At 32.2% G+C, this 16,857-nt stretch overlaps 1 protein-coding gene across 1 annotated transcript in view; it reads left to right on the top strand.

Moving 5' to 3' along the window:
* The window catches only part of LOC142319653 (CKLF-like MARVEL transmembrane domain-containing protein 4), a 66,131-nt gene that overhangs the window by 35,165 nt on the left and 14,109 nt on the right, over positions 1-16,857 (top strand). Inside the window, exons 3-4 of the mRNA XM_075357193.1 lie at positions 9,996-10,169; positions 11,915-12,013. Of these exons, the coding sequence (XP_075213308.1) occupies positions 9,996-10,169; positions 11,915-12,013 (273 nt within the window). The remainder of the gene's footprint in view (positions 1-9,995; positions 10,170-11,914; positions 12,014-16,857) is intronic.

The following is a 16,857-nucleotide window of genomic DNA, read 5'->3' as shown; positions in this document are numbered from 1 at the left end:
ATGTTTTTTCTGGAGTAATTATATATTCAAAATGCTCAGAACAAAAAATACTATTTTTTTTAAATAAAGATTGAAATAGACTTTCACAAAACCTACTATAACATGAAAATTGCTAAATTATCTCACATTATACTGACAGCTTAAAGAATGGGTTTGATAAAGCTATGTAGCCACAATGTAGAAATAAACAAAAAATTCCTTGTGTTGTGACTACTGCATGATGCTACTGTATATATATATATGTATATACATACCAAAAGCTAGAAGTAGGATGGATCAAAGAAATTAGAAGATATGAAAGAATTGGTAATTTCCCTGACTGACCTACAGAATAAAACTGGAAAAATTACAAAGCTAAAAGACAAAAGCATTAGATTTAAACAAAAGACAGACAAACGACAAAATACAATGAAGAGGGTGTTTACGGATGAAGAAAAGAAAGCAAGATCTGAACGGATGAAGAAATACTGGACAGCTCGGAAGAGTAAAATAACACGCTTTTCTCAGAAAATATCCAACTAAAATTGATTTAAGTGGTCCCATGTTGGCTGTAAAAGCATAATAATATAATATATATACATATATATTGTATACATACATATATATATATATATATATATATATGTATACAATGTGTATGTTAATAAGGAAAATAATAAAAACAGAAGCATTCAGATAAACATATCAACATTATAATAAATAAAAATTCAAATTAGTAGTGGGCATAAAACACTTTTCGTAAGGTAAATAGGCCACATAATTATACCATGAGCAAATAAAATGTATTAAGTATTAAGCCAGTCATTATAAAACATTACAATAGGAAGTGATTATGATTATTAAATTTATTCACTAATTAACATAAATACATACTTCATTTTTTAAGTAATTGTAAAAATTATGCGTGATAAAAAGTATTTAATATGTATACAGAGTGAATCAGGAAGAAAGGGAAATAATTTTGGAACTGATTCTAGGTCCTGAAATAAAGAAAAAAGCTCATACAATCACACATGTCGCAGAACGCTTTGTTATTGAGATATGGCTAGTGAAAGGTTTCGTTCGGATTTAAGTTCTCCCTGTGAAATGAGGTCATATTGAAATTTTTAAGGCCTTAAGGGGTAAACCTGATGGTTTCTTACATTTTTCAACTGAAAAATTGAATGAAATAGGTCCCAGAACTGAATTGCCTGTAGTTTTCATTATGTCAAATGTAAAACAGAAAAAATTCATGATGAAAAATACATTTTTAGGTTTGAAGTAAAATAGCTTAGTTAAATTACTAATAAATGCATAAATTTTCTTATCAGATCTTGTAGAAAATTTAATTTTCAATAAACTGATGTAGTAAATTCTATTAAAAAAAAATAATAAATAAACTTTTATTATTTAAAACAAAACAACAAAAAAAATATTATGAACTTGTAAACATAAGCTCCCTTTTTCGGTAGGCAGGTACACTTTTTTCCACAAAGTAACCAAACAACGTGATATTTTTTTTTTTTTTAATAACCAAATTAACCTGTGAAACATACTTTCTATTAAAATAACCCAATATTCTGTGGCACTAACCCTTTAGTGCCACATTCCTTCTTACTTCGATTTTTAGTTTGCCATCATAAATTTTCAATGCTTTGGGTGTGTGCATCTGTTTTTAAATCAACAAAGTTTTTGCTATGATTTACTGTGTAATCAGTTAAGGTTAGCAAGTGTAGGTTAAGTTTGGTTAGATTATATTTATAACCCACCGGGTTGGTTTAGTGGTTAATGCGTCTTCCCAGATCAGCTGATTTGGAAGTCGAGAGTTACAGCGTTCAAGTCCTAGTAAAGCCAGATATTTTTACATGGATTTGAATACTAGATCGTGGATACCGGTGTTCTTTGGTGGTTGGGTTTCAATTAACCACACATGTCAGGAATGGTCGAACTGAGAATGTACAAGACTACACTTCATTTACACTCATACATATCATCCTCATTCATCCTCTGAAGAATTATCTAAACGGTAGTTACCGGAGGCTAAACAGGAAAAAGAAAGAAAGATTATATTTATAATTTTTCTGCAAATACCTCCAAATATCCACTGATTTGGAAGAATTTTGCTCTTATTGTACTTTCTTTTTGAAAATGTGGACTCTTCTATCTCTACAGTCATTCCTGTAAGTATGTAATTCATACCTTCTATATCTTCTACACAATCATTTCTTTCCATAAATCTGATATGATTTTAGTACCTGGTTCGATACATGCTACAATAGTAGAAATTAATGTCACCTTTGTTCTATCAGGAACATACTACATGAAACAGTTTTTGTTTCACGACTAATTCCTCTAAAAATCCACTGTTTTGGTAACATTTATCTTCTATTAAATTTTCTTTTAGAAAACAGAGAATCATCAATTTCTACAACAGTTCCAGGATGCAAATGTGACATTTTCAATCGCTGTAAGGAATTCATTGCTTAAAAAGTCAAGATAATTTCCTCCCCTTGATGCGTTACTAGTATGAAAGGGATTATTAATTACAGCTGTTTTTACAAATTCATAACATTTTTTTTTTTTTAATAGTAAAAGTTGATTTTTTTCATTTTTGTAGACTTTATTACATCATTTTCTCAAAATTAAATCTTCTAAAATTATTATTAATAAAATTTACACATTTATTAGATATTTAACAAAGTTATCGTACTTCAAACCTAAAAAAATGTGTTTGCCGTCTCAGAATTTTTCTGTTTTATGTTGGATATCATGAAAACTATGGGAGATTCAGTTCCGGAACCTGATTTATTCAATTTTTCAGATCAAAAAAAATAAGAAAGCATCAATTTTACCCTTTATATAATGCCTTAAAGGTTTCAGTATGATTTCATTTCACTGTAGGAATTGGAATCCAGGTGAAATTGTTCGCTAGCCATAACTCGAAAACAAAGTGTTTTTGGATATATGTTTGTATGAATTTTTTTCCTAATTTCAAGTTCTAGAATCAATTCCCAAATTGTTTCTCTTTCCTCCTCAACTGTGCTTGCATACACAGTTATTATAAATGCATAAATAACAATAAAAATAAGTATTAGTATAAAAATAAGTCAGTATGATTTATGTGAGATAAACAAAATTTCCTGTAACGATTTATACAGTGGTAGAATCCATAGAGTACAAGCATTAACAATACATTTAAAAATAATGATAAAATAACTCCATTGTTGTAGTATGTTTTTGTTTTATATTGAGTGATTCAAAATGGACTTCACAAATTTAAAAGCTTATAAATTTATTGAGATTACTTCCAGATTCGGTTGAAGTCTCATTTCATAGGAAAACACATCAAGTGTGTCTTCCAGCATTCACTTTGGTTCCGCATGGCTTCTATTTGTAATGCGACATATATCCCATCTGAAATCGATTTCATTCCACACTATAGCCAGCAAGTCGTGCATTACTTCTGCAGCAGCGCCATTAATTCAAAGTCTTAGCTAAACAAGATCAGCAGGTAAAGGTGATACATAAACCTGATCTTCAATGAAACACCACAAGAAAACATCTAGCGGGGTCAAATCTAGCGAGTGAAGTGGTCATGCAATCAATTGGACCTTCAATCCACCTACCTGGGAATCTAGTATCAAGAAAATCTTGACTTCTAGGCGGTAGTGAGGTGGTGCCCATTGTGCTGATAATAATGGCACCCATCTTAGTCATCATCATCATCTAATTGAGTAATTAGAAAATTTTGAAGCCCAGATAAATAATACTATTTACAGTTGCCACCTGAAAGAAGATTGGACCATACAATCTTTGTTTGCTTAGGGTACAAAAACATTTACCTTAGGGCTATCACCAAATATGCTGACAAGTTTTGTGAGTGTTTTCGCTACCCCATATTTGGCAGTTGTGAACTTTGCCACTGATGTGAAATGTTGTCTCATCACTAAAAATTGCATTGTCTAAAAACGTATCATCTGCAATTTTATCCATAATTTCGACACGAAACTGCAACCGAGCAACTTTGTCATCATCTGTAAAGTGTTGAACCACTGTTAGTTTGTATGGCTTCAAGTGCAATTGTTTACGTAATACGCGCTAAGCAGTTGTTTATGGAATGCCAGTCTCACGTGATGCATGTCGAGTTGGTTTCTTTGGACTACATGCTAAGCTTTCTCTCAGTTGTTCAACAGCAGCTTCAGGGATGCGTGGGCATCCTGGTGATTTTGTATGTTTATCAGAACAAACTCTCAACAAAGGTTTGGTGCCAAAAGTAAATTGTATGCCTACTGAGAGGCTCCCTATTGTATTCTCTATGATAATTATGTATACTGAACTGCAGTTGTTGGCTTAAATTTTGAAACCAAAACACACAGTGAGCATGTTCAGCACCAGTAAATGTATCCATTTTTAACAATACTGGTGACAGCGCCCAATTCAACACTAATGAACTGCATGAGTCAAAACTTGATGTGTTTTGCTTGAAATAAGATTTCAATCGAATGTCTAAGTTATCTTAATAAATCGTTACATGCTTTTAAAGTTGTGAAGTCCTTTTTGAATCACCTGGTATAGATGTAGGGGATAATTTTTAAGGTCATTTAGGTTTCTGCTGGAAAGTTGGATGAATCTTGGATTCTTAAAGTAAATCTAGAATGCTACTGGAGGATAATGTACTACAGGCTGCAGGCATATTTAATAATTGATAAGAAAAAAGAGAAGTATAAAAAGATTTAAATAAGAAACAAAGGAATGTTTGAAGATACCATCCAGGGTTGAACAGCTGTTAATAAAAATGTTTCGATATAATAAATATTAGCCGAAACCAAACGAAAAAAAAATACAACTTATTTTAGATCTACTTTTTCTTTTTTGTATGCACAAAATGTGGCTGCATTTTAAAAAATATATGTTGTCTAATAATAGTAATTATTATTATGTAATAATTAAATTTTATACAATGTATTTTCTATATTCATTATCAGCTTGGGTTCTTTACTCATTAATTCCAAAATTAAATGCATGCCTGTGGGAATTTTCACATGACTGAATCTGTATTTTAAAAGATATGTTAATTAAAATCATTTTATTATACACAATTTTAAGAACAGCTTACCAAAATTCCATTTGATTTCCTCAAGCGCTTTTGGCTATTCTGCCATCTTCAGGAGGAATTTATAATTTGTGATTAAAACATATAAAAAATGTAAAATTCACATAATAAAATTAAATGTATAACAATTGATTGTCATTTTTTAATGTTAAAGTCATAAGTTAAAGTAACTAAATCCATTATAAGAGTATTACATGTTATGATAAAAACTTAAAATCATTTTTTCCAAAGCAGTTTATTGTTTCAATTATTATTATTTCTTTTTCTCCATAATGCCAAGTAGAACAGATTTATTGATATGATTTTACAAAAATATAAAAAACCATGATATTCCTCATTGTGAATAGAAGACCCAAATTTGATAAACCAAAAAGTAAAAAAAAAAGATTTATCTACTCTTATCGCATCCAAATTGCATTTTTGCTAATCATAAAATTTCCTTTCAAGAAAAAATTTTATTTGAATTTTTTTCAAAATAAAGATCTAAAGAACAATTTGTAAAAATTAATTAAAAAATATTACTAGACTTAGAAGATGTACATAAAAATAATAATTATATAAACCGAGTGGTTTGACAAACTGGTAGTGGAAAAAAAGGGTGCTTTCTATTCCCATCCTCATTTTTTTTTGAAGATTACCAGCAAATTTAAGTAAATATAAAGGGGGTTACAAAATAGGGGGTTTGACCATTCAGTGTCTCCACGAAAGAAGGAAAAATTGAATAAATAATAGAGTACTGTTGTGTCTTAAAAAGCAAGTCAGCGGAAAATTGCAAAAGTGAAAGTGAAATAAATATAGTAATGGCTAAGGAAAAATCATTATTTGTAGAAAAAATATTTTTTTCATGGTAAGTAGTTAGACTTGAAGAAGCATTTGATGAATTGTTATGTTTGTTGTATACTTTTATACAAATGTGAAATATAAATACAAAGGAAAATGGACGAGGAAGATGTAGACATTTGAATGTGAACATTGGGAAGATTTGAAGAAATTAAATGGTAAGTATGAAAATGAAAAAATAATTAGGAGAGTGAATAGGAGGTTAATCGGAATAATTCATAGTAGGAAAGTCTATAGCTTGCATACATTAAGAAGAGTATTATTGATTTAAAGAGTGCTAGAAGGATCAGATTAAGATTGCCAAGAATCTTTTCTTGGCCATTCTTAATCTTCTGATTCCTCTAATGGAAAAATAACAATTATAAGTAATTTAAAATGATATATGACTATCATATCTCAAACGTTTTTATGGAAATAAAAGAGAATGGAGACAAATATGGAGCTGGGACTTCCTTCATGGCAGGTAACCAAATTATAAACCTAAAACAGCATAAATGTGAAAAAATTAAATAATCTTAGTGATCTTATTTTTCTAAAATGTTAAAAAAAAGCTTTAAATATAGGAAATTTCATTTTGTAATGGAGAATACATTTTGGTTAGTTAATTTTCTAAAAGTAGTTGTTCTGAAAGTTTTCCATATCTTTTAGATTTATGTTTTGTTTGTATTTATTTGTATAGGCTGAGATTTAAGTATTATTTCACTATCAGCTTTACGCATACATTAATGTAGGAGGTTCGTTCAGAAAACATCGGCAGATGGCGTGCTCTGGCCATCGTGCACACCTAGCGGCATATCTTGATAACACATTACTTTTTACTGGGTAGTGATCTATGCGTTAGGTGTCTGGTAACTACTGATTGAGTGAGATCATGCATAAGCTGCTTCTCAGGTTAGTGAAAAGGCTGTAATGAAGGAGTTGGAGGACATCGCGTGTGAAATTTTGGTTAAAACTTTCATAGAAACATTCCAAATACTTAACAAAGCTTACAAGATGACTGCATGAGCCAAACGCAGTGCTATGATTGGTTTAAGCATTTTAAGGAGGGCAGAAGTTCGGTTGCCGAAGATCCAAGGACTGAACGACCTTCCACAATATGTTCCGAGTGTGCGTGCTGTAATTCGTCAAAATCGTTGTTTAACTGTCCATGAGGTTGCTGAAGTAGTTGGCATAAGTGTAGGATCTTGCCATCAGATCGTGATTGAAAAACTTGCAATGCATTGCATCACTGCAAAATTCGTGCTGTTAGTTAACGGATGATTAAAAGCAGAATCTAGTTGAAATCTTGTCAGGAACTCCTTGTAAATGTGGACTTCAACTTCCTCAAGAATATCTTAATATCTTACGCAAAATTTCACTCAGACGTGTTGTTCCTCTAGCTCCATTTTTCTTTTTCACTAATCGGATGATCAGTTTATCTATGACATCACTAACTTACTAATCTGTAGTTACTAGATGACTTATGTATAGATCGGAACTCAGTAAAAGGAGATATGTTTATCAAGAAATGCTGCTAGGTACGTGTGGTGGCCAGAGCACACCATCTGCAGATGTTGGCATGCAATTAAAAAAGTTTGGTCTTTTTTTTTTTTTGAATACTCATGTAGTAAATGCTGTAGCATCAGAGTAATTTAGTATTTATTAAATACAGAAAATTAACTAATTACTTTTATAACGGGGAAAAAGTTTTACTCATTCTTGTTTTCATTAAGAGAATATAAATTTATTGAAAATTGGTTAAATCGGCTTTAGGCAGTTGAGATTATAACCACAGTAGTTTAATTTTACATAAATAAATTTTAACAGTTACTAATTTTCCTAGATGTTGATTAAATGGTAATTGCAAGTCTCATTCATTTTTCATAATTGAAAGGTATTGCAACTCTTGTGTTTAATTGAAGCTAATAATTTTTTTTTCTTTTTTTTTAATTTTTATAATTTTTTACTGATATTAGAATATCTGAGTTAATAAAAAAATTCTTCATAGTTCTGCACAAGAGTTTCTGTGAAGGACCGACTTTTCGCTATTTTATTTTGTTTGAAAAGATGTCAAGTCATTCTAATTTAAAATTTTACAAAAAATGAAAAAACTAAAAGATATATATATATATTTTTTTTAATATTAAAACATACTTTCTGTATGTACAAAATTAAATAACTAATTTAATGTTTCTATATAAAGTAAATACAATGTTTAAAGTGATTTATTCAATTATTTATATTTAAAATTTTGTTTTAGTAAATTAACAATCTTATGCTACCATCTGTTGATAAAACTTAGAACATTTACAAAAAGAAAAATCATAATTATTTCTTATTTGTCCTACTCAAATTTTTTTGACCTAAAATTGAACGAATTCACAAACAACTCAACTAATCTTCATCAAATTTTCACATGTACAACTTCAGATACAATGCTATAGCATATCTATATTTCAATGAAATTGATGTAGTAGTTTTGGAGATTTTCAATTCACACCAGCTTTATACTTAGCCTATAAATATATAAGGAAACTACAATTTAAGTGAATGGTGTTTCCGTACTCCTCATATCTCAGAATGTAAAGAAAATTCATTTTCACTCCCCACTCCCACCATATGATCGAAAGTAATATTGTATTTTCTTTGAAAAGTCTGTAAAAAGTGTGTTTGCTTATAATTCAAAAACTGTTAGGACACTGAATGATACTTTTACCTATGTTTTTATTCTGAAATTTGAGGATGATCTGAGAGGTATGAATCTTTTCAGATAAAAATATAATTAGATGAAATAGCATAGCATTGCATAACATAGTAAAGCAACAGCATAGTAAAACTGACATATAAGGCATAATTTTTCGTGTTAATATTTTGAGCCTATGACACAATTAAGTTCTATTAAGATATAGCAATTTGGTTCCAATGAGTGAAATTTATAAAAAAAGGGTTAATTTTTATTTTGGTATTTTATTTATTTAAATCAAGAAATAGTTCTCAAGAAATCAGTTATTTACATAGAAAATTTTATTTTCCACAATTTTTGTAGGTAGGCAAGTAATGAAAGTATTCATAGAAAGCACTAATCTGTTTACTGTATAAATTAAAATACATCTGAAAAGAACTGTTAACATGTACTTTACTGTACTTTGTTGATAAGCTAAAGATGTACCTTTTTTCATCTTAACTTTGTATTTAAAAAATAAAAAATAATAATAATAAAGAATAAAGCTTCTCCAGTAGTTTTGTTTATTTAAATCTGTTACCACTATCTAAATTTTTTGTCTGTTTTACTATTTATATGATTATACTTGTACGACGCAACCAATTTTAATAATACTTGAAAAAAGATCATATTTTAAATTAGTTGCAACAATTTACGTAATTGAAATATTATCAATATAGGTATTTCTTTACTGGAAATACTTGTTAAAATATTATAAATGAGCCATCGTCTCTTGACGAAAAGTAGATTTTAAGAAATCACACGCTCAGAATAGAGTTAACAAAAAAAAAGTAAGATAAAAATTTAATCATTTCCACTTGATAATTTTTTATTTTTTATTTGCACACTTGATTCATTTAGCAAAAACTTGCAACTGATAAAAAGTAAATTTTTCAAACATGTCACTGTTGGTATGTGAAATTAGTTATATAACAAAGTAGAAATCAAACTTAACCAACAAATTTGAAAGTACTTGAGGATTAATATATGAGAATTTTTTGCTAAGGTTGATTTTTATTTAATCTTTTATATAACTGATAAAAAGTAAATCAAATAGAATTATATATGATTTTGTCAGAAATGTTTTTGAAAACTTTAAACAGGAAGTTCCTGTCCAATATTTTAGGATTGTTTTTGTAATTTACTTACTGTAGATCGATTTAGTGTTTGATTCCAAGAGAAATTAAATTTGAAAGTATTTTTATATAAATACTTATTTGCAATTTTATTGAAGGTTTCCTTTTTGGTAACAGCTAAAATTTGCTAACTGGTGTAGCACCAGGTAGCATAAGTTGTGAAAAAAAATATACATAAAATTTATTTATTTGTGTCTGGTTAATAATATTATGATATTTTTAACAGGTTTTGAACTTTCTTGGATTTTTATGTGTTGCTCTGTCAATATATTCTAACATTGGAAGAGGGAGTTTTTTTTCATCTGTTGCTGGATTTGGATTTTGGTTTAGTGCAATATTATTAGTTCTCTACGTATTTCATGCGATAGAAAAATTCCATATGATACCATGGTTAAAAGTTGTAAGTACTTTTTATTATTATATGTTATGATTAATTATATTGTTAAATCTATTTGCTTTTTTAAAATTTTGGTTGGATTTTTTCCCTATTTTAGTAGGCTGGTCTAATGGACAGGGGCATTGTTAAATATTTTATTTAGTAACACTCTAGGAGAGTCGTACAATATTGGCTAACAAGGATTTCACCCTTGACAGTCTATCACATAGAAGGAAATTAAACAGAACATTAAAGTATGTAAGTATGCAAGTTAAGAATGATGTAAAATACAATTGTTTCAGTAAAAATTTTGAGATTCAGAACTCATGGCAAATTTACCTCCCCATCCCCTTACTCAGTTGTAACCAAAATTAAATCACATCAGAAATCATTGTACAACATATAAAAAAAGTCAACCATCTCAAGATGTTAAGCAAAATGATAACTGACAGAAAAAAAAATATTAGGCTTATTGTCTACACCCCTGAATGAAATTTCCCAATTATACAACCAAAGTGACATAATAATATAATGACATCATCTAATTAGTGTAAGAATGTGACTTAATAAAAAATTTTTTTTTGTTCCTTCCCTTTATGGGTGTTTAATTAGCAATTCCGTATGATTTTGACCTGAAAAATAGAATAAAATAGGTCTCACAGCTGTAGTAGTTTTTAAGAAATCAGTGGTGAAGATCAATAAATTGGGATAAAAACCCTGTTTTTTATGTTTGACATACAATAATTTTGAGTTAAGCATGAATATCACCATGTGTTCGATGAAGAACCAACCACCACATGAGAATAACATTCGCCGATGGGATAAACTATTCAGAGAAATGGTAGCCTACTGAAGCAGTTACTACAGCCAGAACATTCATCATGAAACCACTGAAGCTCTGTGAACAAATTATTTGTACAGCCCAAAAAAAATCAGTGTGAAAGTGTTGTGTAGGAGTAGGTTTTCCAAAAACAACTGTTAACAACATTTAAAAAACTACTTTACTGGTTATAAAATTCTGATGTTACATAAAACTTAACCAAAGGACAAAATTAAATGATTGAATTTCCTATAGTTATGATAGTTAAGATTGTGGTAGGGAGTTTTTAAAAAAATCTATTTTTCATGATGAAATCGTGTCATCTGGTGTGTAATTCAGATGAGAGTAATTGGTCTCTTTTTTTGCTGAAAAAACTATTAATAGGAAACAATTTTCTGGATATATTAGAAGGGATACAATACCTCAAATACTGGAAAATTCCATTCTCCAATTAGATGGAGCGTCTCCTCATTTTGCTGCACTTGTGTGGGATTATCTCAGCAATTTCCTCAATGGGTTGAAAGTGAAGAGGAAGTTTACATCATTTAAAAGTACATATCACTTAAGCTATCACACCAGATGTTCTCTGTTTGTATGGAAAGAGATTGACATCACCTTGTAGCTGCAGAGCAGCTAAAAGAATGCTTATCAAAATTTCTGATTAGGTGAGATTCTTGGAGATTTTTTAAACATTTTAACATATTTATTTGTCAGCTTTTGTTCCAAAACTATGACTGTTTGAAACCCTATTATTTTAGGGACTCGCTTTTATTTTCTCTTTACATTAATGGTTTTTGTAAAAACAATAAGAAAAAAATATTTATCAGTAATATTAATTAAAGTTATGTACTTTGTTGTCAGTGAAGCTAAATAATATTTAGCAGCAATGAGTTTTTGGCTCAGTTTCTGAGATCCTAAATTCTTAATAATTTCTATCTTTCTGTTACAGGAGTTAATATATTTTCTATTATGGGCACTCTTGTACTTAATTGCTGCCACATTAGCTGCTGCTCTTACTGGTCATTCTGCAGCTTTTGGTTGTGCTGCTGTAAGTAACAGTCGATTTTCTTTAATATTTCAATTTCTTGTTATCATCTTTAATTTGTTAGTTTTTATTTTAATGTTTTTTTTTTTTTTTTATTACTTTGATGTTTTTTTATGCTTTAATTTCAGTGTATTTGGTAAGTTTTGCATCACAGATTACTTGTTTTAAATAAAATCTAGGTTCCATCTCTACTCAATAAATCTCCATATTTTCAGTGTAATTTTTGTTCCAGTGTAATTTTTATCTTTTAGACATCCTTAACCAAATTAAGTGTAGATGCCGTAATATACATGCATACACATCCGAGATGTGAAAATTTAATTTCTGGATCCAGGTTTGGTAGACTTATTTTGTAATCAAAGAAACGCACCAGCTTGGTTATGAAATGCAAATACAAAATGTGTTTTTTTTGGGCCTGGTGATTTCTACTACTCCTGAAAGAAAATACCTTTAGAGCTGTATATTAGAGGTTACTACTGTCTCAAAATACTCTCCTTTTACTTTTATACACTGGTTTTAATGGTGTTCCCATCTCTGGAAACAGAACTGTAATTCTTTTTTTAAATACTACTTTATTGCATTATGTTAGGAATTAAAAATACTGAAAAATCTTTGTTTTAGTTCAGTTGTTAATTTTAGGAACAGCTAGAAATCACAAAGAGGCTTATTCACTAGTCTTAAACAAGACTGGTGAATAAGCTGATAACTGAATTTGTTAATTGATTTTTGTTCCAGAAACTCTTTTAATGAACGTATTGTAGTATGTTTTACTGACATGATGGATGATTTCTCAAATCTTTTACAGATCTTTTACTCGAAATAAAATTGTACAACTTTTTCAGCACCTCTAAGTATCATCTTTGGTCACTGTTTCTTTCTGTTCAACTCCTTATCCAAATAAATTCCCTTGTGATCACAAATTGCACAATTGTGGTCTTGAACTATAACATGACATTCTTTTGTTGGGCAAACTGAGATTTTCACTGCATGCTCTGGTGTTTTGCATCATGGTCATGCTGAAAGCACCTGGTTTCATCACCTGTAATTATGTGTTTATCTCAAGAAATACAGAGTGATTCAAAGAAATGAGAAATTTAAAAAATTAAATAACGTTAATGAAAAACTTTTTTTAGAAAATGAATTTTATTTCATGTAATTGTACAAATGTTGCCATATTAGGATACATACATTTTAGTTTAGTTTTTAAAGATGACATCTTCCAGGTGACCTCCTCTTGTACATAAACACTCACGAAGTCTCTTCGTTAAATTGTTCATGGTTTGACGTAACATCTCAACTAGAATTTCCGCAATTGCTTCTCGGATCTTTGTCTTCAGTTCTTCCATTGTAGCAGGTCTACTGTGGAACACTTTACTTTTAAGGTGACCCCACAAAAAAAAAATCGCAAGCTGAGAGATCAGGCGATCTGGGAGACCATCTAATGTCACCATTTTGTGAAATTATATGTTGTCCAAACAATCGGTGTTCAGCTGCCATCGATATTCGTGCAGTATGTAACGTTGCTGCGTCTTGTTGAAACCAGGCTGTGTTAAGAATCGGTGGAAATCTCTTTTGTTGTTCCACAACAAAGGTTTCAAGCACGGCTACATAACGAGCCGATGTCACTGTAATTGCAAGACCGTTGTCATCCTCAAAAAAAATAAGGGCCTATAACACCGTAAGATGACATAGCACACCACACGGTCACTTTCTGGCTGTGCAACGGACGCTGGTGTAGCTGCATAGGATTTTCTTGCGCCCGGTATCTGAAATTTTGCTTGCTAACAAATCCACTGAGGTGGAAATGGGTTTCGTCTGACATCCACAGTTCGTGAACAAACTCTTCGTTATCATTTATCTTCTGAAGCGTTACATTACAGAATTGTGCTTGCACAACTGGATCGTTCGGTTTCAGTTCCTGGACGATCTGCAACTTGTATGGATGGAATTGCAAGTCCTTCGCTAACATTCTTCGAACATTTGAACTACGCAATTGTAAAGATGCTGAGAGACGACGGATTAACTGATGTGGACTTCGTGTGATAGCATCTTGTAAAGCTTGAACATTCTGTGGTGTACGGATGGTTCGCTCACGGCCTGGAGGTTTCTTTTTCATTGCCGAACCGGTTTCCTCAAAATTAGATATCCATGTTCTAATCGCCCCCGACGGGGAGTCTTATTCTTTAAGACTTTGGGGGTTGGCGTCCCCACGGGCCTAGCCTCCGCAGCTTTTCTTCCCACTATACAATGAGCTGCGGAACACTTTACATTTTACACATATACTACACCAAGAACACTACATAAATTACAACATACACAATTACACAACAACAACCTACACTGATATTTCTTACATTTACACTCGGTGGTGTTGCGACATCTTACGAAACGCAACCGTAACCCAAGGTGGGAACAAATCGTGCCGATGGGTGAATGGCTCTACGTAGTGAGTCTCGAACGATGTCCTCTGGGCACCAGGGCGAACCCAGTTGTATTTAGCTCTAGCTCCAGTACGCGTGCGCTCTGCTGGAGTGGTCCACTTTTCGCCGGTACTCGTGGGACCAAAATTTCAGTTCCAATAACAAACACAATGATGGTTGGTGGTCCATCTGAAAAAAACCACCAATTTAAGTCTTGCGAAGAGACCTCGATCAGCTTCGTCTGACGAGGATAAAAGTCCTATGGAAGAGAACTCCAAATCGTTAAACTTGAACACTAAAAATATCCGATTCATTGTTCTCCGAAATAGTCAGGAAGGTGGCTCCCTCCAAAAGGTTTCACCTTTCCTTATAAATAAAACTCCTAACAGGTGCAAGTGGCTCCCCAAAGAACATCAGGAAATTACGCGACGGATCGATTCTGGTTGAAACATTCAACGACGAACAGAGTCGATCAATCTTACGTCTCCGTAATATGGGTGGTATAAATATAAGTGCTGAAAGCCACAAAACTATAAATACGAGCAGGGGTGTAATTTTTTGTCGAGACCTCTTAGATATACATATCGATGAAATAGTTGACGAGCTTTGCCACCAAGATGTTGTAGAAGTGAAACGTATAATGAGACGGCAGAACGGAACAGAAGAACCGACACCGTCTCTTATATTAACATTCAATCTCCCTGTTCCACCAGAGAAGATTAAAGTGGGTTACCTCTCGGTTCGGGTACGACCATTCATACCCAACCCACGGCGATGTTTCAGATGCCAAGGTTTTGGTCACACTACAACATCTTGTACAAAAACCGAGATCTGTGCTCGATGTGCTAAAGAAGGTCACAATGACACTAACTGCGAAGAGAGTGAAAAATGCGCAAACTGCAGTGGTCCACATACAGCTCGCTCCCGAGATTGCCCAACTTTTAAAGAAGAAAAGGCAATTCTCAAAATCTGTACGGAGCAAAAACTATCTTTTCCGGCTGCACGTAGAGAATATAAAAAGATAAACAATTCACGGAACCTGGTTAAACCAGACGTATCTTTTGCCACCGCTACATCTAAACAAATTCCTATAAATGCTAATAATCAGCAGTGCGGATCCTGCAATGAACTTAAAAAACTTGTTCAGATGCTATCTGATCAAGTAGCTTCACTTACAGCCACTATCTCTGAGCTGACAAAAATGAATAAAAAGTCCTCCGTCGTAGCTAGTCAATCAACAGTATGATACATACGAAAGTTCTAATTCCCAAAGTCGTACCGCCACGAATAGCGACTATCACAGCTGGCAGTAAGCCACCTAATAAGCTCCCCATAAAGGGAACCAATATAACTATCTCCTCTGGGATGTCAACTACAACATCCCATTCAAATAAATCTCCTCCACCATCACCTCATATACTGGAGGATATGGTTGAAGAACCACCCGACCCTAGGGCATCGGAGTTCTTTAAAATAAAAAATACAAAAAATAAAAACCGAATCACATACAACTAATTTTTATATAATTTCCGAAATTTATTTTTTACACTTATGAACATTATTCAGTGGAATGTTAGAGGTATTCGGTCCCGCATTGAAGATATTAGAGTACTAGCGCACACACATGATCCACTAATCATGTGTTTCCAAGAAACTCACCTTCTACAACATGACCGAATTACACTTAGAGGATACTTCTGCGAGAGATACGACTGCCTAGTAGACAGTAGGGAAAGTAGCGATTTTCATGAAGAATGGGGTATCAGCTACAAGAATTCAACTAACCACTGTCATTCCTGCTATTGCAGTAAAGATCTCTATTCCCTTCAAATTGCACATCTGCAATCTGTATCTCTCACCGAACACTGAGTTCAGTGCTTTAGATGTCTCAAATCTCCTCACACAAATACCATCACCATCGTTAATAGTAGGAGACTTCAATGCCCATCATATTTCCTGGGGCTCAACCTTCTGCTCCACTCGAGGAAATATGATAAACAGATTGAGACAAGACTTTGACCTTTGCCTACTGAATAATGGATCACATACATTCATGTCCTTATCAACTGGTACTGTATCTAACCTTGATCTTTCCATATGCTCACCGAATGTGCTCCCTCATTTTAATTGGTTGGTTTGTGATGACTTTCACGGCAGTGATCATAGACCAATTATTAGTTTCGGTGTAGACTGCGAGATTAAAAGAAGGCCACGGAGATGGATTGTTGAAAAGGCAGATTGGAACGGATACCATAAAGCATTCCAATCTCAGTATGACGATGGAGCGAACATCCTCGACCAATATTCTTCTTTTACGTCCTTGATACTTAAGAATGCCAACAGATATATCCCACAAACATCGGGTAATCCTAGACGTCCTTTCGTTCCATGGTGGAACGATGAATGCAAAAATGCTATTAGGAACCG

This window comes from Lycorma delicatula, chromosome 2 (assembly GCF_047948215.1).
Source record: "Lycorma delicatula isolate Av1 chromosome 2, ASM4794821v1, whole genome shotgun sequence".
Taxonomy (NCBI): domain Eukaryota; kingdom Metazoa; phylum Arthropoda; class Insecta; order Hemiptera; family Fulgoridae; genus Lycorma; species Lycorma delicatula.
This window is presented reverse-complemented; position numbering and strand designations above follow the sequence as displayed.